The following is a 15439-nucleotide window of genomic DNA, read 5'->3' as shown; positions in this document are numbered from 1 at the left end:
CCTGCACTGCTATTCAACTCTCTCATACATTCATCCTGAGTCAGCAGTATCTCTAAACTACCACAGATTGCACTGTTGTACTCTGACCACTGACACCTGTTGAGTGGAGCTGATTGAATTAGGTTGTCATGAGTCATTCTCCTGACATATTAGTTCACTAGTTCAATTAGTTCACAAGTCACATGATACACTGCCCATTAGCTCTCATATGTTCATCGAGTTAGTACCTCTAAACTACCACAGATGGCACTGCTGTACTCTGACACATGTATTGTGTGGAGCTGATTGAATTTGATTGTCATGAGTCATTCTCCTGGCATATTAGTTCACTAATTAAATTAGTTCACAAGTCACATGATACATTCCCTATCAGCTCTCTCATACAGTTATCCTAAATCAGTACTTCTATACTGCCATGGGTGGCACTGCTGCTTTCAGACACATGTATTGTGTGGCCCTGATTGAACTAGACTGTCATGAGTCATTCTCCAAGCTGCATATTAGTTCACTAGTTAATTTAGGACAACTCAGATGATACACTCCCTGTCAGCCTCCTCAGGACACAGTGCAGAGTACTGCATGCTATACTCTATATATTGTAGTTCTGTTTATTCCACCAGATCTCTTAAGCTTGTTCTGATTTTTTTTTTGTAGTGACAATCTATAATGCTTGTCACTAGTTTTTTAATTACTGTATATTTGAAAAGAAAAAAAAAGACATTTTAAAAATACTCTGAATTTGCATATTATGTAAGTAAAAAACAGTAAATAAAGTAAATTAACTTTGCAGAGCTCAGTGTTAAAAATGATCAGACATATTAAGCAACATATCTGATCATTTTAACAGGGCTATAACCTCATCCAATGAGCTAATAGTAGTTAGTAGTGCCTATATGGTATGTGTAATAGAGTAGATCTGTGTTTCCAACCGTTTCTCTCAGCAGGGTTCCAGATCCAGCAATATAATGAACTAAATGAACTAACCTTTTGAATTAATATTTTGAGTGATCTACATCATAAAGAACTCAGGGTCTCATTCAGACCCGCTCGCGAGCGCAGGACGCTCGCAAGCGGGTCGATGGTTCCCAAATGCGCATGCGCACGACGGAGGGAGCTCCGTCGTGCACATGCGCGAGACCCGGCTAGCGACAGCCAAGCTGTTGCTCCGGGTCTCGCACCAAAGGGGGCGTGCTGTCGACAGTGATTGACAGCACGCCCCCTTTGGTGAGCGTGCCGGGGGCGTGGCTGCCAGACGGAGGCGTTCCCTAGTGATGTCAGTGGGAGTGATGTTGGCTCTGATAGAGCCAAAATCACTCCAGGGCTTGCGGCAACGAGACCCTACCGCAGGGTCTCGTCGCAAGACCATCTTTTTGGCCGCTCGCATAAGCTGTGGTCACCCACAGCTATGCGAGCGGCCAGGAGGCCGCTCCATTTTTAGGTAGGAGGGCCCTGATTCAGAGCGAGCGCTCTGGTCAGAGCGTCCGGCTCTGAATCAGGCCCTCATTTCCAAAACTGACTAGATTTCCCATCACTATTGCCCACCACTACGGAGTAATGTCATTACGTCATGTGTTCTGGGGGTGGTGCCAGCACAGGGTGCAAAATCACCCTGCTTAGGCACCACATGTATTTATAGTACTATTGCAGTGGATATGTGACAAAGGTTCTCACAGAACACAATTGTATCCAATGTAAATTACATCCCAGATTAGCTTTGTATACTAGGCAACTCAGAAAAAGCTATACATATAAACTATGTAGATACTAAAATTTGATTGAGTGCATGTAAAGTCAATAATATTAAAGTGTCAAAATGTGCGCAAGCTTTTAAGTTGTTATTATTATTATTATTATCCTTTATTTATATGGCGCCACAAGAGTTCCGCAGCACCTTACAATGTACATAATCAAATGAGCACACAAGAAAACAGAAATTAACAGTACAAACAATGCAGGACAGATACATGATTAATACATTGCTGCATAACACTTAGATAAGCAGCATGGTGTCAGCAACCAAGGGTGGGGTACTGTTGTATATTAAAGTATAATCAAGTGAAGGAGAAGCACATGAGAGAAGAGGGCCCTGCTCGTGAGAGCTTACATTCTAAGGGGAGGGGGCAGACCGACAGGGGTGACACAGATGGGCTGGATACAAGGGTGACAGTAATATTACATTTGTGGAAAGATTAGTTTAAACTTAAGAGGAGTGCACTACTACCCAGACTCCAGTCTTCCTGTACTCCAGGTTTCATGTCCTGTCCACAATGTTCGCTGAGCTCACTACTGACATGTGCAGGGGCCATTTATTTTTACTGTGTAGAGTGGCATGGTGGGAGACAGAAGTCTCCTGCTTAGCTCATATAGGGGCCTATTCATCATCACTTAATTTTTACAAAAGCAGATGAAAATTAACATTTTCACCTGCAATTGTAAAAATTAAGTTATCGGGCCATTCATCAAGAAGGTAAAGCATGAGATATCAGAGATATCTCCTACTTACCTTCCTTTTGCGGAATGGCCTGCTGTCCCCATACACTAGTATCACAGATATCTCCTACTTACCTTCCTTTTGCGGAATGGCCCGCTGTCCCCATACACTATTATGGGGACAGAATTCATCACGCTTCGAAAATACAATATTTTCGGAGCTTGAGTGCGGTAGCACTTGCAATCTTCAAATGGCGAATGCTCCCGATATCCGCTCCTTCCCTAGGCGAAGGAGTCCCGGGTCACGAAGAGGGATCCTTTCAGATCCCTCCGCCCATGTCCGGCTCCTTCCGCCGGATGTCGGGGTTCTTGTGCGCATGCGTGACCTGTAGGTCACGCATGTGCACAAGAAGCCGCTTGCGGGGACAGCTGATTTCGCATCAGCTGTCACCGTACCAGAGCAATGATGAATTGCTCCGGATTCTGTGGCGAGTTAGAATGTGAATTATCGGGGGGATAATTAACATCATGAATAGGCCCCAAGGCAGATGTACTCTGGAAAGTGATAAATTGGAGGGTGATAAAGTATCAACCAATCAGCTCTTAACTATTATTTTTCAAACACAATCTGTAAAATGACAGCTATGAGCTGAATGGCTGGTAGTTTATCACTTTCCAATTTATCACTTAGCCAGGCCTCTATCTCCCCCATAGAGACCTGGCTAATACCTGCATTTAAAGCTGTTCAGCATCCTGCATCGCTACCAAAAAGCAGCATACACTCACTGGCTGTTGAGCTGTATGGATCCCCACTTCACTTAAGATCTGCTCCAGTACCAGTGTACATGTAACATTGAGTACCTGCTACACTTCAATAAACCTACACCACTGGTTCAGAAACTGGACTGTTCATAGTTTGAGTCATCCGCTGATGTGTACCTACATAACTCTGCAATATCAACACCTGCACACACATAATTTCCAACAGTTATGATATAGAAATAAACCCATTTTTGTCTTCTTGTATTACTTGTCTAGATAACTTCAATAATTTTGGGTTTCTTTTGTAGAATTTTCTAGATAGCCTGTTATTTTCCCTATTTCTGAAAACAATAGTCTTATTATGTAAATTCTTATTAGTGGATGTTAGCCTGTGTACCAGTTATATTGGGCCTACAATCTCTATATGTTTGCCAATGTGCATATAGTTGGACCATGCAGAGAGGGATTTCTAGCATTCCGAGGTCAGTCATTTACCTTTGGAATTAAGCCTTCTGAATTAGAATGCCTACCATTGGAAAAGGAAGCTCACTGGAAGTTATGGACACTGGACTTGTACTGTTATGTGAAAAGGTTCCCTAACATACCTGTACAATTACTGAGTCTATGTACAGTTACATCACATTTTGTACTTGGTTATGACAGTGGGCCATATACTGAAAAGGCAAGTAAAGGAGTAATGGCTGTAAAACCCTACCAGGCATCTATGATAAGGTTCATAATTTCACATATTTATAGGACTTTAGGGCCTGATTCAGACCTGGTCGCAAGGCTGCGTTCGCACGTAGCCTGCCGATGTTTGCAATCTACGCATGAATACAAGACACAGGGTCTGATTCAGAGCCGGACGCTCTGACCAGAGCGCTCACTCTGAATCAGGGCCCTCCTACCTAAAAATGGAGCGGCCTCCTGGCCGCTCGCATAGCTGTGGGTGACCATGTGTGTGCATGCGCATTTGGGTACCAACGACCCGCTTGCGAGCGTCCTGTGCTCGCGAGCGGGTCTGAATGAGACCCACAGTGCGCATGCGCGAACCAGTCAATGTGATCAGGAAGTGTTCGCAACCTGTACACAGATGCACCGCAAGCATGAGTGACAGGACGTGCCATTTGTGGGTGGTGACAGGGGTTGGTCGATGGTAATGAGGGTGTGGTGGTGCGAACGCAGGCGTGTCGGTGTGTTGGAACTCCATTTCAGGGGCATGCATAATTAAGATGCATCGTCAGCATACACGTCACATGGCTGAATTAAACACAGCAGCACTCGCAGTGCTTGCGGTAGGGTATGGTCAGCCACAAGTGGTGGGTGTGGGTCCGATGTCAGGAGATGTTACCGATTGTTTAATACACTTCCTGGAGATGACGCATGTTACCAAGGGAAAGTGGGCATCTTGTGTCAGGCTGGTGGGCTTCTAATTTCATACCGTGATCGCACGGCAAAACATATTGGGCGTGCTAATGTCTTTCTAGCGATCGCAGGATTTGCATACTTTGGATGCGGACAGCTGCGTGCAAACGCAGCCTTGCCACCGGGTCTGAATCAGGCCCTTCGTTTTTTAGTTGTAACTTTTGCTAGATACATTACTTTAGCTTGTTGGCTTCCTTTGGTACTAACATTTGTTTATAGCATCTGGTAAAATTGTACCTAATAAAAAAAAAAATTGTGTCGTCTCTGTGGCAAAAAATAAACTATTATGTTTGATGATTTAGACATGGCTGAAAAGCACAGGAGTAATCTAGAAATATGACACTATCATTATAATAATAGCCACAGGGCCGTCGAGAGCTGATCGGGGCCCAGGTACTGGGGGGCCATGTCCCCTCCAGAAAAAATACTATATACGCAATGCAAAGGAGGACATTTGTCTCCATCAGCAGCTGACACGGGAGCCCCCCAACAAGCCCAGACCCAGGTAATCCCTACCCGACCCCCAACCCTCTAGGTGCCTGGACTGGCCAATACATTAGTTATCTGAAGGTGTAAAACCTTTTTAACATTGAAGGATTATTATCTGATAGAGCATTGTCCATGCTGACAGGTTCGATCCCCCCTGTTACCATATCTGAGTTATCTACAGTACATGGGATTTCTCCAGCACTACATTCTGTGTATTTCTCTGTGTATCACACAATGAAAGATTCAGCTTCTGTAACTTTGTTCCCTCTTACAGCCAAGGGTTGAAATGAGGTGTCTCTTTCTCTCTGTCTGGCAGTGCTGCTGATGCTCGTCTTCAGGCGGATTCTGCTTCTGTAGCTGCTCAACAGGCACTGGAGGCCTCTCGTGCTGCTCGGATCCTTTCCCATGACCTGGAGGAACTGCTGGAGGCATCAAGTGAGTATATGTAGATGATATATTTATGTATAGTAAAAGTACATACTTTAGTAAATGTGTGCTGTATGTAGCAAATCTGTGAGGATGGTAAAGCCAGAGAGCAAAACCCATATACTGACCTCAAGATCATACATGCCTAGTACATTTGTAGTCTTCTTAGATGGAAAGTACAAGAGGCAAATGCAATAATGTGGGTCACGTCACCAAGACCCCACACTTCACAGTGAAATGATGCAGTTTGCATATTCCGGGCCACCATTGTCGAATTACGCAAACTGCTTCCTAGAAAAATGTGAGGGAGGACCTGACGTGTCCCATTGCGTCATGATGGCCTTACTCTGTTCACTTTACAAGAAGCAGAAGCAAGTTTTAGTTGAGTGGCCTAGTCTGGAAACTGTGGGGTCTCACGAGCATTGCAAAAGTGCCGGCGTGTATTCTCTAGGTTCTGCAGACACGTTTAGCGCATACATTGGTGCACTCCTACTTCCCAATATTTCTAGTGCCTGCAGAATTTGTAGAATTGTGCGTCCATATGGGAATTTACAGAATGGAAGAAGTCACTTCAAATCTTTGTCTACCGTAACATTACTAGCACCGCACTAGTTCATTTAAACTTTTTGATATTTTACTGAACTCTATATTTTATTAAGGGGCCCATTTATCATTAACTATTTGCAGCATATTCCACGAAAAGACAAGGGGGGATAGCTGCAAATATTAAGTCTCCAAGATGTATTATAGAGGGACTGCAGCAGATATCTCCAATAGACCATGCATGCTAATAGCACGTCCAGATCGCATTGAGTATGTGATTATTGATAAATGGGCCATCAGGTTAGTCATTGTATGTTTTAATGGGCTCTATTTACTACAATCCGCATATTGAATGCGGATTGTAGTGTGATATTACCGAGTGAATTCGCATTGCGAATTCAGGCAATATCACATGGATTTACTATAAATCCCTTGCAGGGACAGAGCTTGCGATAAAGCTCTGTCCCTGCGGATCCCATCCGCACTCTAGTCGCGGTATTTTCGGAAAAAATACCGCGACTAAGAGCCCGCGCATGCGCCGATCCACCGCCGCTGCTGCCCCCCCACCGGTGCTAAGCCCCGCCGCTAAGCCCCACCCCCGCGATCGCGGACCCCCGCAACCCCCCCTCCCTTCATTACACTTACCTGCATCCTTCTAGCCTCCGGTGATCTTCTCCGGGCTTCCCGATCAGGTGATCTCCCATACTGCACTGGGGCCCGATCACCTGATGACCGGGCAGCAGTGTACTGTGGGAGACCAGCTGACCAGAGAGGAGCCATCACCGGATGCCCGATCACCGGTCCCTGGAGTCAGGTAAGTAAAAAAAAAAAGTTTTTCTTTTTTCTTTTTTTTACAGCAATCAGCTTGCGGTCTATTTAGACCACATAGCTGATTACTGGTACCGACTCCCGCCTCTGCTCTCCCCGTTAGAGCAGAGTGGGAGCCCGGTAACCGGGGGAGACCCTGAATAACTCCACCTCCAGGTGGCGTTATTATCACAGGGCTTCCCCCGGTATTTTTTTACAATTTATTTTTAGTAACTATGGTCGGATCACATTTCCCATTACAATTATGGGAAATGCGATCTGCTTTACTAAAAATAAGTGATAATTAGGGGTTGGAGTAGAATTTTACTAATTCTACTCCAATTGCCCTATAGTAACTACAGGTGAAACTAAAATAATGTGAAAAGGGTGTGAAAACACCCTTTTTCACTTTATTTTAGTAAAAATAATGTTAATAAATAGAGCCCAATGTCTTGATTACATTGGAATTTATGTACAGAAAAATACACTTTTACCCATAAAGCGCACCTGTAGGTTTGAAACAGACATTACACTGAAGTATAAAATGACACCTGGGGCAAAATATACTAAAGGTCGATTTTTTTAATGATTTAAAATCGATATAAAATCGATTTTGTATGTCCAAATAGCTCATTTACTATGAGTCAATGTTAGGTGCCATGTTCAAATCGATGTTTATGTTGGTGTATTTTAGCGTTCTAAAGTTAGTAAATTTTGCTCTAAATAATGTTTCTTAGGGCTTAAAAAAGGGTTAAAAGAAAAAAAATAATTTAAAATGGCGTGGGGTCCCCCCTAAATCCAAAATCAGCTCTGGAACTTTTAGCCTGGTCTGGCCACTATTTTCCATTAATTAGCACCAGGCTGAACCAGCCTGTAATGCAACAGCAGGAGGGCACACAGCGTGGGGTCCTCCTGCCAAAGTGTTAAACCAGCCCAGGGCTGGCAATAATGGGGTCCCCCCTCCCGAGCATTAATCAGTAATGGGTTAAATTATGTAATGATATTGTTGTTCACAGTGGAACTACAGGTACTAGCCAGCCTGCCCTATGGCACTTGTAGAACTAACCAGGCAGCACCTGGGCTGACCAGTTTGGGGCTGCATAATGCTTTGGCAGGAGGACCACACGCTGTGTGTCCTTCTGCTTTGGCATTAAAGGCTGGTTCAGACTGGTGCTGGTTAATGGAAAATAGTGGGAACCCCATGCCAGTTTCCCCCTGATATTCCATGACCAGACCACACAGCACAGACACCCCGAAGCACCCAGCATCTTAGATTATTTCTGTCCTTTCCACCAGTCATCACACCACTCTCACTCCCTCGGTTCGCCGCTGCCTGTGGCCCCACCCCCAACTCTGTTTCACACCTGTTGCTAAGGAGGTCTTTCAAGAGTAGGAAAAGGTGGTCTCCAGCAGGCATAACACAGTGCAGCCAACGGCTGGGGTGCAGGGCTGTGCCCTTTAGACTACAGCCCTGTTAGCCCAGGCCTTCACCTGCCCCTGTGTGCAGTATATGAGATGCCACACTGCTTGTCCTTTTATCGCCATCTCGGACTTAAAACTGGTTTTAAAAGAAAACTTTATTTCTCGTTTTATTATTATTTATATACATATACATATTCTTTATCTATTTTTTACAATTTAAGGCTGGGTACACAACTAAAGAGTTTCTGTCCAACCAGCCAACTAGTTGATTGGTTGGAATGAAAATCTGGTATGGGATGAAAGCAAATGACAATCAGCAATTTGCTCCCAAACGCCGGAAAATGGACAAAAACTGTTGTTTGAACAAATTGTTTAGATCAAACATTTAACAAACTTGTCGGACGCCATTTTCATCTGTTTTCTGGCATTTAGGAGCAAATTGCTGATCATCATTTACTCCCATACGTTACCAGATTTTCATTCCAACCAATCAACTAGTTGGATGGTTGGACAGAAAATCTTTACGTGTGTATGTGTACCCAGCTTTATTATTATAACTGGTCATGCAGTTCCACTGCACATGCATGAATCTAGAGAAGCATTGATGCTTACTGTTCCAGGCCAGTATTACTGGGGCAGCTGACTATGCCCCAGGGGAAATTCTCTTAATAAATTGTAGCGATAAATGATTTTGTATCCCCATGAAGATAAAAAAAAACATCCTTATCGCTTTATTTATTTATTTTGCTGTCAAACTTTTGTGAATTCCACGCAACTGTGTACTAGAGTCCTCATCAACAGACTCCCGGTGATCGTGAATCTGTGCAGGCGTCTGACCCGTTCTGAACGTGTGCAGAACAGGTCTGCGATCTCGCACGGACACTGGCAGCAAACTGTCAGTGATTGACATTCTGCTGCCGTTTGTGGGCGGGAAGGGTGCAGCGATGGCTTCCGTTTCCTGAAATGGAGGAGTGACACCGCTGTTGGGGGGAGGGAGGGAAGAGGCCAGGATCTCCATCGGCTGACAGAGATTTCCTGGCTTCTTCCTCGCAGCTGCGACGGCCGGCTGCGTGACCCCATGGGTCACCTTAGCTGGCTGTTGTTCCGCAGATTATCCGATGCTGCGTTGGACAAGTAATGCAGCAGGAGGCGTGATAACTCCTGAGTATTAGCATATATGCACAGATGGAATTGTAAAGCTGCTTGCGAGTAGCTTTGCAATTCCGTCCGAAGCTGAATCAGGCCCTTGGTTCTCAAAGGTATCAATGGTATACAAACAGCAGAATGGGATATTCCAAGGACCACCACAAAGTTGAAACATAATTGCAACTTCTATGCACATGCTGTCTACCAAAACACCCCAATGTCATCAAATAAGTGTAAATTGTACTTTCAAGCATGATTGTCAGTATATTATATAACCCATTCCTTGTCCAAATGCCTGATAAAACTGCCACTTTCATTGCTCAAAATTAAGATGATCTTAACACTTGTGTCTAATATGAATCTGATTGTGCAGTACACTTAAATCACAAAGGGCAGGGGTATTCAACATGCAACCCTCCAGTTGCTGTGGAACTAAACATCACAGCATGCCCTGCCACAGTTTTGCTATTAGGACATGCTAAAACTGTGGCAGGGCATGTCGGGATGTGTAGTTCCTCAGCAATTGGAGGGCCTTATGTTTAATACATCTGACCATAGGGTTCTATTAATGAAAAAACAAATAATAATAAATTAGCCGATACCTGTCATTCTTCGCTGCTATTTGCTCCAATTTTCTGTACTGGCTATTGGAGCAATTTATCATGCTCCAATAACAGCTGGTCTATGACTCTAACCAGTTCTGTCATAGTTGCCAACCTTTTGGCTGCCAGGTCGACACTGGAGGTGAAGGGGGGTCTCGGCAGGGCGGGTCTGGGGGCGTGAACCTGCAATCATGTCATTATATGCAATGCCCAGATTACCAGCAGTGTGGAGTGGGGGGCAGAGCTCCGATGACGCGATTCAAGATTCATTGCATATCGCATTATTGGCCGCATGTGCGGCCTACTACATTGGGAAAGTGGGCAGCCATGGCTGGGTGGCCCCAGCCCCCGCAAGACTTGTTATGGGTGGCCGGGAGTGGCACCCAATTTTCGGCAACCTCCCGGCAATTCCAGGAGGGTAGGCACTATGGGTCTGATTCCACACAACTACGATGTTTGAAGATCTGCGTATGCGCAGGATCTGTACTGCGCATGTGCAGATCTCCTATTGCAAGCTAAGTCGCACTGCCCGGATGTCAATCAAGCTGCAGCCATTTGGGGGCGGATCGGGGGTGGTGTCAGACAGCAACCAAGAAAATGGGGCCATGTTGGTCCAGATTCTTGGGCTTGCTGAAGCCAGTGGCTGCGTCCTTGTACGCAGCTTCACTGGCTTCAGCTGCATTAAAAATACTCAAGCAGAGTGATCCAATGCTACATCTCTATTTCCGATAGCAGCCCTGGCCCCCATAGGTTTCTATGGGGGCTGCTGCGCTGCCGGATTTACCTTCGCATTCCGGAGCTTGGCCTCAATAATATAATGCCATCTCCAGATGGCATTACCCTATAGTAAGCTATGGGCTATATTTCACTCAAATTACCAGGAGAGGTCCTTCGTGATAATAATTTCTAATTACCAGGTCTAAGACAGAATAATTAGTAACTATGCCCCTCTGTCTGATTAATCCATGCATTCTTAACGTGGCATCTTATGAAAATATTGAATCTTATTATCCTCTTTTTACAAAGGGTCTGATTTAGTGAAGTACAGTGTTCTGATGTTTACGCAGTTCAGTGATTAATAGCAATCTGCGAATGCATCCCAAGTTGCACGGCGCATGCTTCAAGATACATTACCATAGTTTCTTGCTTTGTCTATTTACTCTCAGTTTGATTGACAGTTAGGGAGCGTTTAGGGAAGGTAACGAGAAGTGGCGGCAAAGAACGCAGGCGTGTTGCGTGCATTTTCAGGACATCAAAGTCTGCGTCTGTGATCTCATTTGCATTTAAAGTGGCTCCGGCATCTCAGTACATGCAGCTATTCTGGCTATTCAGAAGTCCGATTATCGAAGGATCTGCGACCGATGCTGCGTCCAATGCTTGGATTTGCAAAGCCACAGGTGGGCGTCTCAATACATTCCTCAGGGTCTGCAGCATTTGCATATTTTCGCACAGCAGCTGCGTACGGGATCAGGTGCGATAGCATTAGCGTACATCTCTGAATCAGGCCCACAGTTGTTAAATATCACACAATAGATTGTACATTTATATCTTAATATAAAAAAATCAGGGTTAGAGTGACTTATAAATATTACAAATTGAGGCCGGACAAACAAATTAAAAGTAGGGAAATACATTAAATATATTATTAATGAAAGACTGAATTCACGTGGGTCTAATATCCTCTGAATTAGCCTAATTCCCATTTTAATGTATCACACACATCTATGCAAGCCTCACTGAGATATGGAAGTTATCTTTTCAAACTTTTCCAGGGTATTAGCTTTGGAGAAGTGGCTGTGACCGCCTTGGGAAGGGTGAGTTCTGCATCTGCAGAGGTCCAGAAGAGTAGTCTTAGAAATAGTACATAGAGTATCATAATGGTTTGTGATTTTCAGTTTAGTGTTGAATGTGTCTGTGTGAGAGTCATAGCCCAGGCTAGGCTATAAGTTTATGCAATATTATTACAAAAGAGGATCAGCTGTTGCATTCTACAAGTGCTGGAAACCTCAGCTTGGTCTATTGGATCCTAGGCTCTCCAACATTTAACCAGGGAGGAAGATATCACGCCATTAGGTGAGGGACATAAAGAATGGGTCATTTAGACAATAAAGGACACAACTAGTAGGTAAGGTGCACCTTACATTAGTAAATTTATAGCCTCTGGTGGTAGGTCCAGTCTGAACATTCATTACATAAAATTAGATGTAGTTCAGTTGTCGTATGACTGTAATGATAAGGAAAATGTTTCATTTGTTTGTTTGTTTTTGACACAAACACATAACCACGTTTCTTACCATATTTCGGCAGGCTCACAGTGTGTGCAGGATGAGGAGGAACACATTGCTGAGGGTGACATACCGTGGCTTAGGCAGTGTCCCACTGAGATTTGTAATGATGGGACACCTTTGTCTGACCAAACCCCAGAACCAAGCTTGCCTCCCAGCCACCCTAACACCCCGCCAAGTCTTTCATGCTGCCATCTGAGAGAAGGGACTCCATGCCCCCCCATCCAGGAAGAAGATAGTCCTTCTCAGGTGGGAACCCCCACACACATGTTTGACCACTCAGAGGAGCAAGGACCCATTGAATTCACCCCTGAAATAGGACTAACTGAACCTTCACCTAGCATAGAATGCATGGAAGAACCTGTGGATGCAGGGGGGACAATTGAGCCCCCCAAAAAATCTTGTATGCAAATGGTAAGATTTCCATATCAATCTGGTATCTGTGGTCTGTTTTTACAAATTTCTTCTTTGTACACATTTTCTGTCCTTGTTTCTCTGGCTGATATTAATCTTCCTCTTCTGCAGGATGCTGACCCTCGTGTGGTGGCTGTCGTGCTGTTTCTTGATGTTTCGCTCGCATTCCTCATCTCGTATTTTCTGACATGAGATGAAAAGTGTTCCTTTTTACACTCTCACAAAGTCTCTTCTACCTGTCCGTCCTTCTCTACCTCTCTACCCCTAATGTTTACATAAAAAGGGCTTTTCTCTCTTCCTTTTTCTTGTCTCTCATACTCTCCCTGTGTCTAATACCGTCATTCTTTCTCCATCTCATTTTTGCTGGCGACACATGTCACAATCTGATGGTTTAGCGCTTCCCCCCAACAACTGCATCCTTAAATTGACCACGTAACTGGAAGGGCAAATTCAATCGTTCAGGAGCAGAGCTGAATAAATTGATCATGGGTGGCCAATGCAGATGTTGATGACCACACACGTACACCAATGTGGTCATCTGCTTTATATTACCTTCTGTAATTAGATCACATTTATATCATGCGGATTAAAGTCACATCTGCCACAAGAGCACCGCCTTGCTGTAAACTGACCAAATTGGGCAACGTAAATCGTTGAATGTATCGCCAGCTTTAATATTGGAGATTCCATCAATCCCAGTAAAATAACACAATGGACTATGACTGTTGAAATCCATCTACCAATTGTTTTATTACTATCCTTCCTTCCTGTTTCTTACAATGCTCCACTATTTCACTCATGTACTATTTCTTTCTCTTCTCTCTCCCTATTGAGTATGCTTTTAAGGAATGTGATGATCCTGTTCAGTATATTTGCAAGCTTAATTTTCCATTGCAGTAGAATATTCTACCTAAATTCCTATTACAGCCTCCAAACCAAGCCTCACTGATATGCGCTCCCCTTTCCTGCATCCCTTTTATTAGATCCTTATCCAGTGCTTCCCCATCTTAACATGTCTTTACCTCTTATGACTTCTACACCTTCTGCCATATTGCCTGAATTCTTGCTTTAATCTATCGCCTGTTTTTCTCCTTAAATTGCCTTGTGCCCCTGTTGCCTCATGCTTTATGTCCCCTGTTCAGAGCATGCACTTCACTCCTATTTTTGTAGCAGTATTTTGCCTTTGATTGAACCTGAAAGATGCAAAAAATTATATAATTAAAGTTAAAATAATAAAACCTTAAAATGTAATTTAGTTGTTATCTGCAATATCTTTAATTCCTAAAGACAATCGCTGTGGCTGACATTTACTATTTGTGCTTTTATTCACCCCATTGGTAATATGTAGAAAGTGAGGTTTTGTATAGCCTCTAGGGGGGATATTTACTGAAGTGTGGGTTTTAAGAAGTGGAGATTTTGCCCCTAGCAACCAATCAGATTCTAGCTATTATCTTGTAGAAGGTGCTGGATAAATGTTAAGTAGAATCTGATTGGTTGCTATGGACAACACCTCCACTTCTAAAAACCTGCACTTTAGTAAATATACCCCTTAGATGTGAGTATCAAAAGACTATGGCCCTCATTCAGAGCCGTACGCTCTGAGCAGAGCGCACGCTCTGAATGAGGGCCGTCCTCCATAACTATGGAGCGTCCTTCTGGACGCTCGTATAGCTGTGGGTCACCACCCACAGCCTATACGAGCGTGCAGTTTGATGGCCGCGATGGTCGTGACCATCGCGACCATCGAAACTGCGAGCCGGAGCCTGCGGTTGAGGTTTTCAACCGCAAGGCCCGGAGTGATTTTGGCTCTATCAGAGCCAAAATCACTCCCACTGACATCACTAGTGATGTCAGTGGGCCGGCTTCTGACGGTAGGCGTTCCCTTAGGAACGCCCCCGTCAGGGAGGCACGCCCCCGGCACGCCCACCAAAGGGGGCGTGCTGTCAATCAACATCGACAGCACGCCCCCTTTGATCAGACACAACGAGCGAAGGAAAGTCCTTCGCTCGTCGCGTCTGGCGCATGCGCACGACGGAGCTCCCTCCGTCGTGCGCATGCTCAGTGCAGAACATCGACCCGCTCGCGAGTGGGTCTGAATCAGGCCCTATGTGACTGCTTGGCATAGGGAAAGGAATCAGCAGTGCCCGGCCCACAGAAGAAAGGTGTGTGTTGTGTACCAAATATCAACTCATGTAGTTGAGATAATAACATAAAAATGGATAGCAAGAATTCCATCTAATATACAGAAACAGTATACTTATAAATATAAAGAATTCCATGAAGACATCTTAATAACTGTACACTATGGGTCTGATTCACTACGGATCGCAATGCTGTGTACACACGTAGTTCAACTGCGATAGCATGCTAATCCATTGATCGCAATGCAAATTCAGCACTACATAAGGACGCCCACTTTACATTGCACACATCCGTAATACTTAGCAGAATAGCAAAACCATCGGTACAATAGAGTACCATCGCAGCCTCACGCACACTTGCACAAGCCCTGACTTTACTCAGGAATTGCTAACAACCACGCACGCTATGAGACCTCAGACTGCGTATGGCAGTGCAGTGGCTAATTTATGCACACCCCTGCAACGGTGTGCGAACGCACTGGCACATCTGCGTTTCCCCGACCACCCCCCCCATCACCATCCACAAACGGTGCTTCCTGTCAATCAC

General features: G+C 44.5%; 1 protein-coding gene across 1 annotated transcript in view; it reads left to right on the top strand.

Annotated features, from left to right (window-relative positions):
• JPH4 (junctophilin 4) overlaps positions 1 to 13953 on the top strand; it is a 41269-nt gene extending 27316 nt beyond the window's left edge. The window contains exons 4-6 of the mRNA XM_088469985.1: positions 5423 to 5541; positions 12360 to 12751; positions 12863 to 13953. Coding sequence (XP_088326111.1) covers positions 5423 to 5541; positions 12360 to 12751; positions 12863 to 12943 — 592 coding nt within the window. The 3' untranslated portion in view covers positions 12944 to 13953. The remainder of the gene's footprint in view (positions 1 to 5422; positions 5542 to 12359; positions 12752 to 12862) is intronic.
• Positions 13954 to 15439: the final 1486 nt, after the last annotated feature.

This window comes from Taudactylus pleione, unplaced genomic scaffold, assembly GCF_031769625.1.
Source record: "Taudactylus pleione unplaced genomic scaffold, aTauple2 ptg000095l, whole genome shotgun sequence".
Classification (NCBI taxonomy): Eukaryota; Metazoa; Chordata; class Amphibia; order Anura; family Myobatrachidae; genus Taudactylus; species Taudactylus pleione.
Note: the sequence above shows the minus strand (reverse complement) of the source record. Positions and strands in the feature narration are given on the sequence as shown.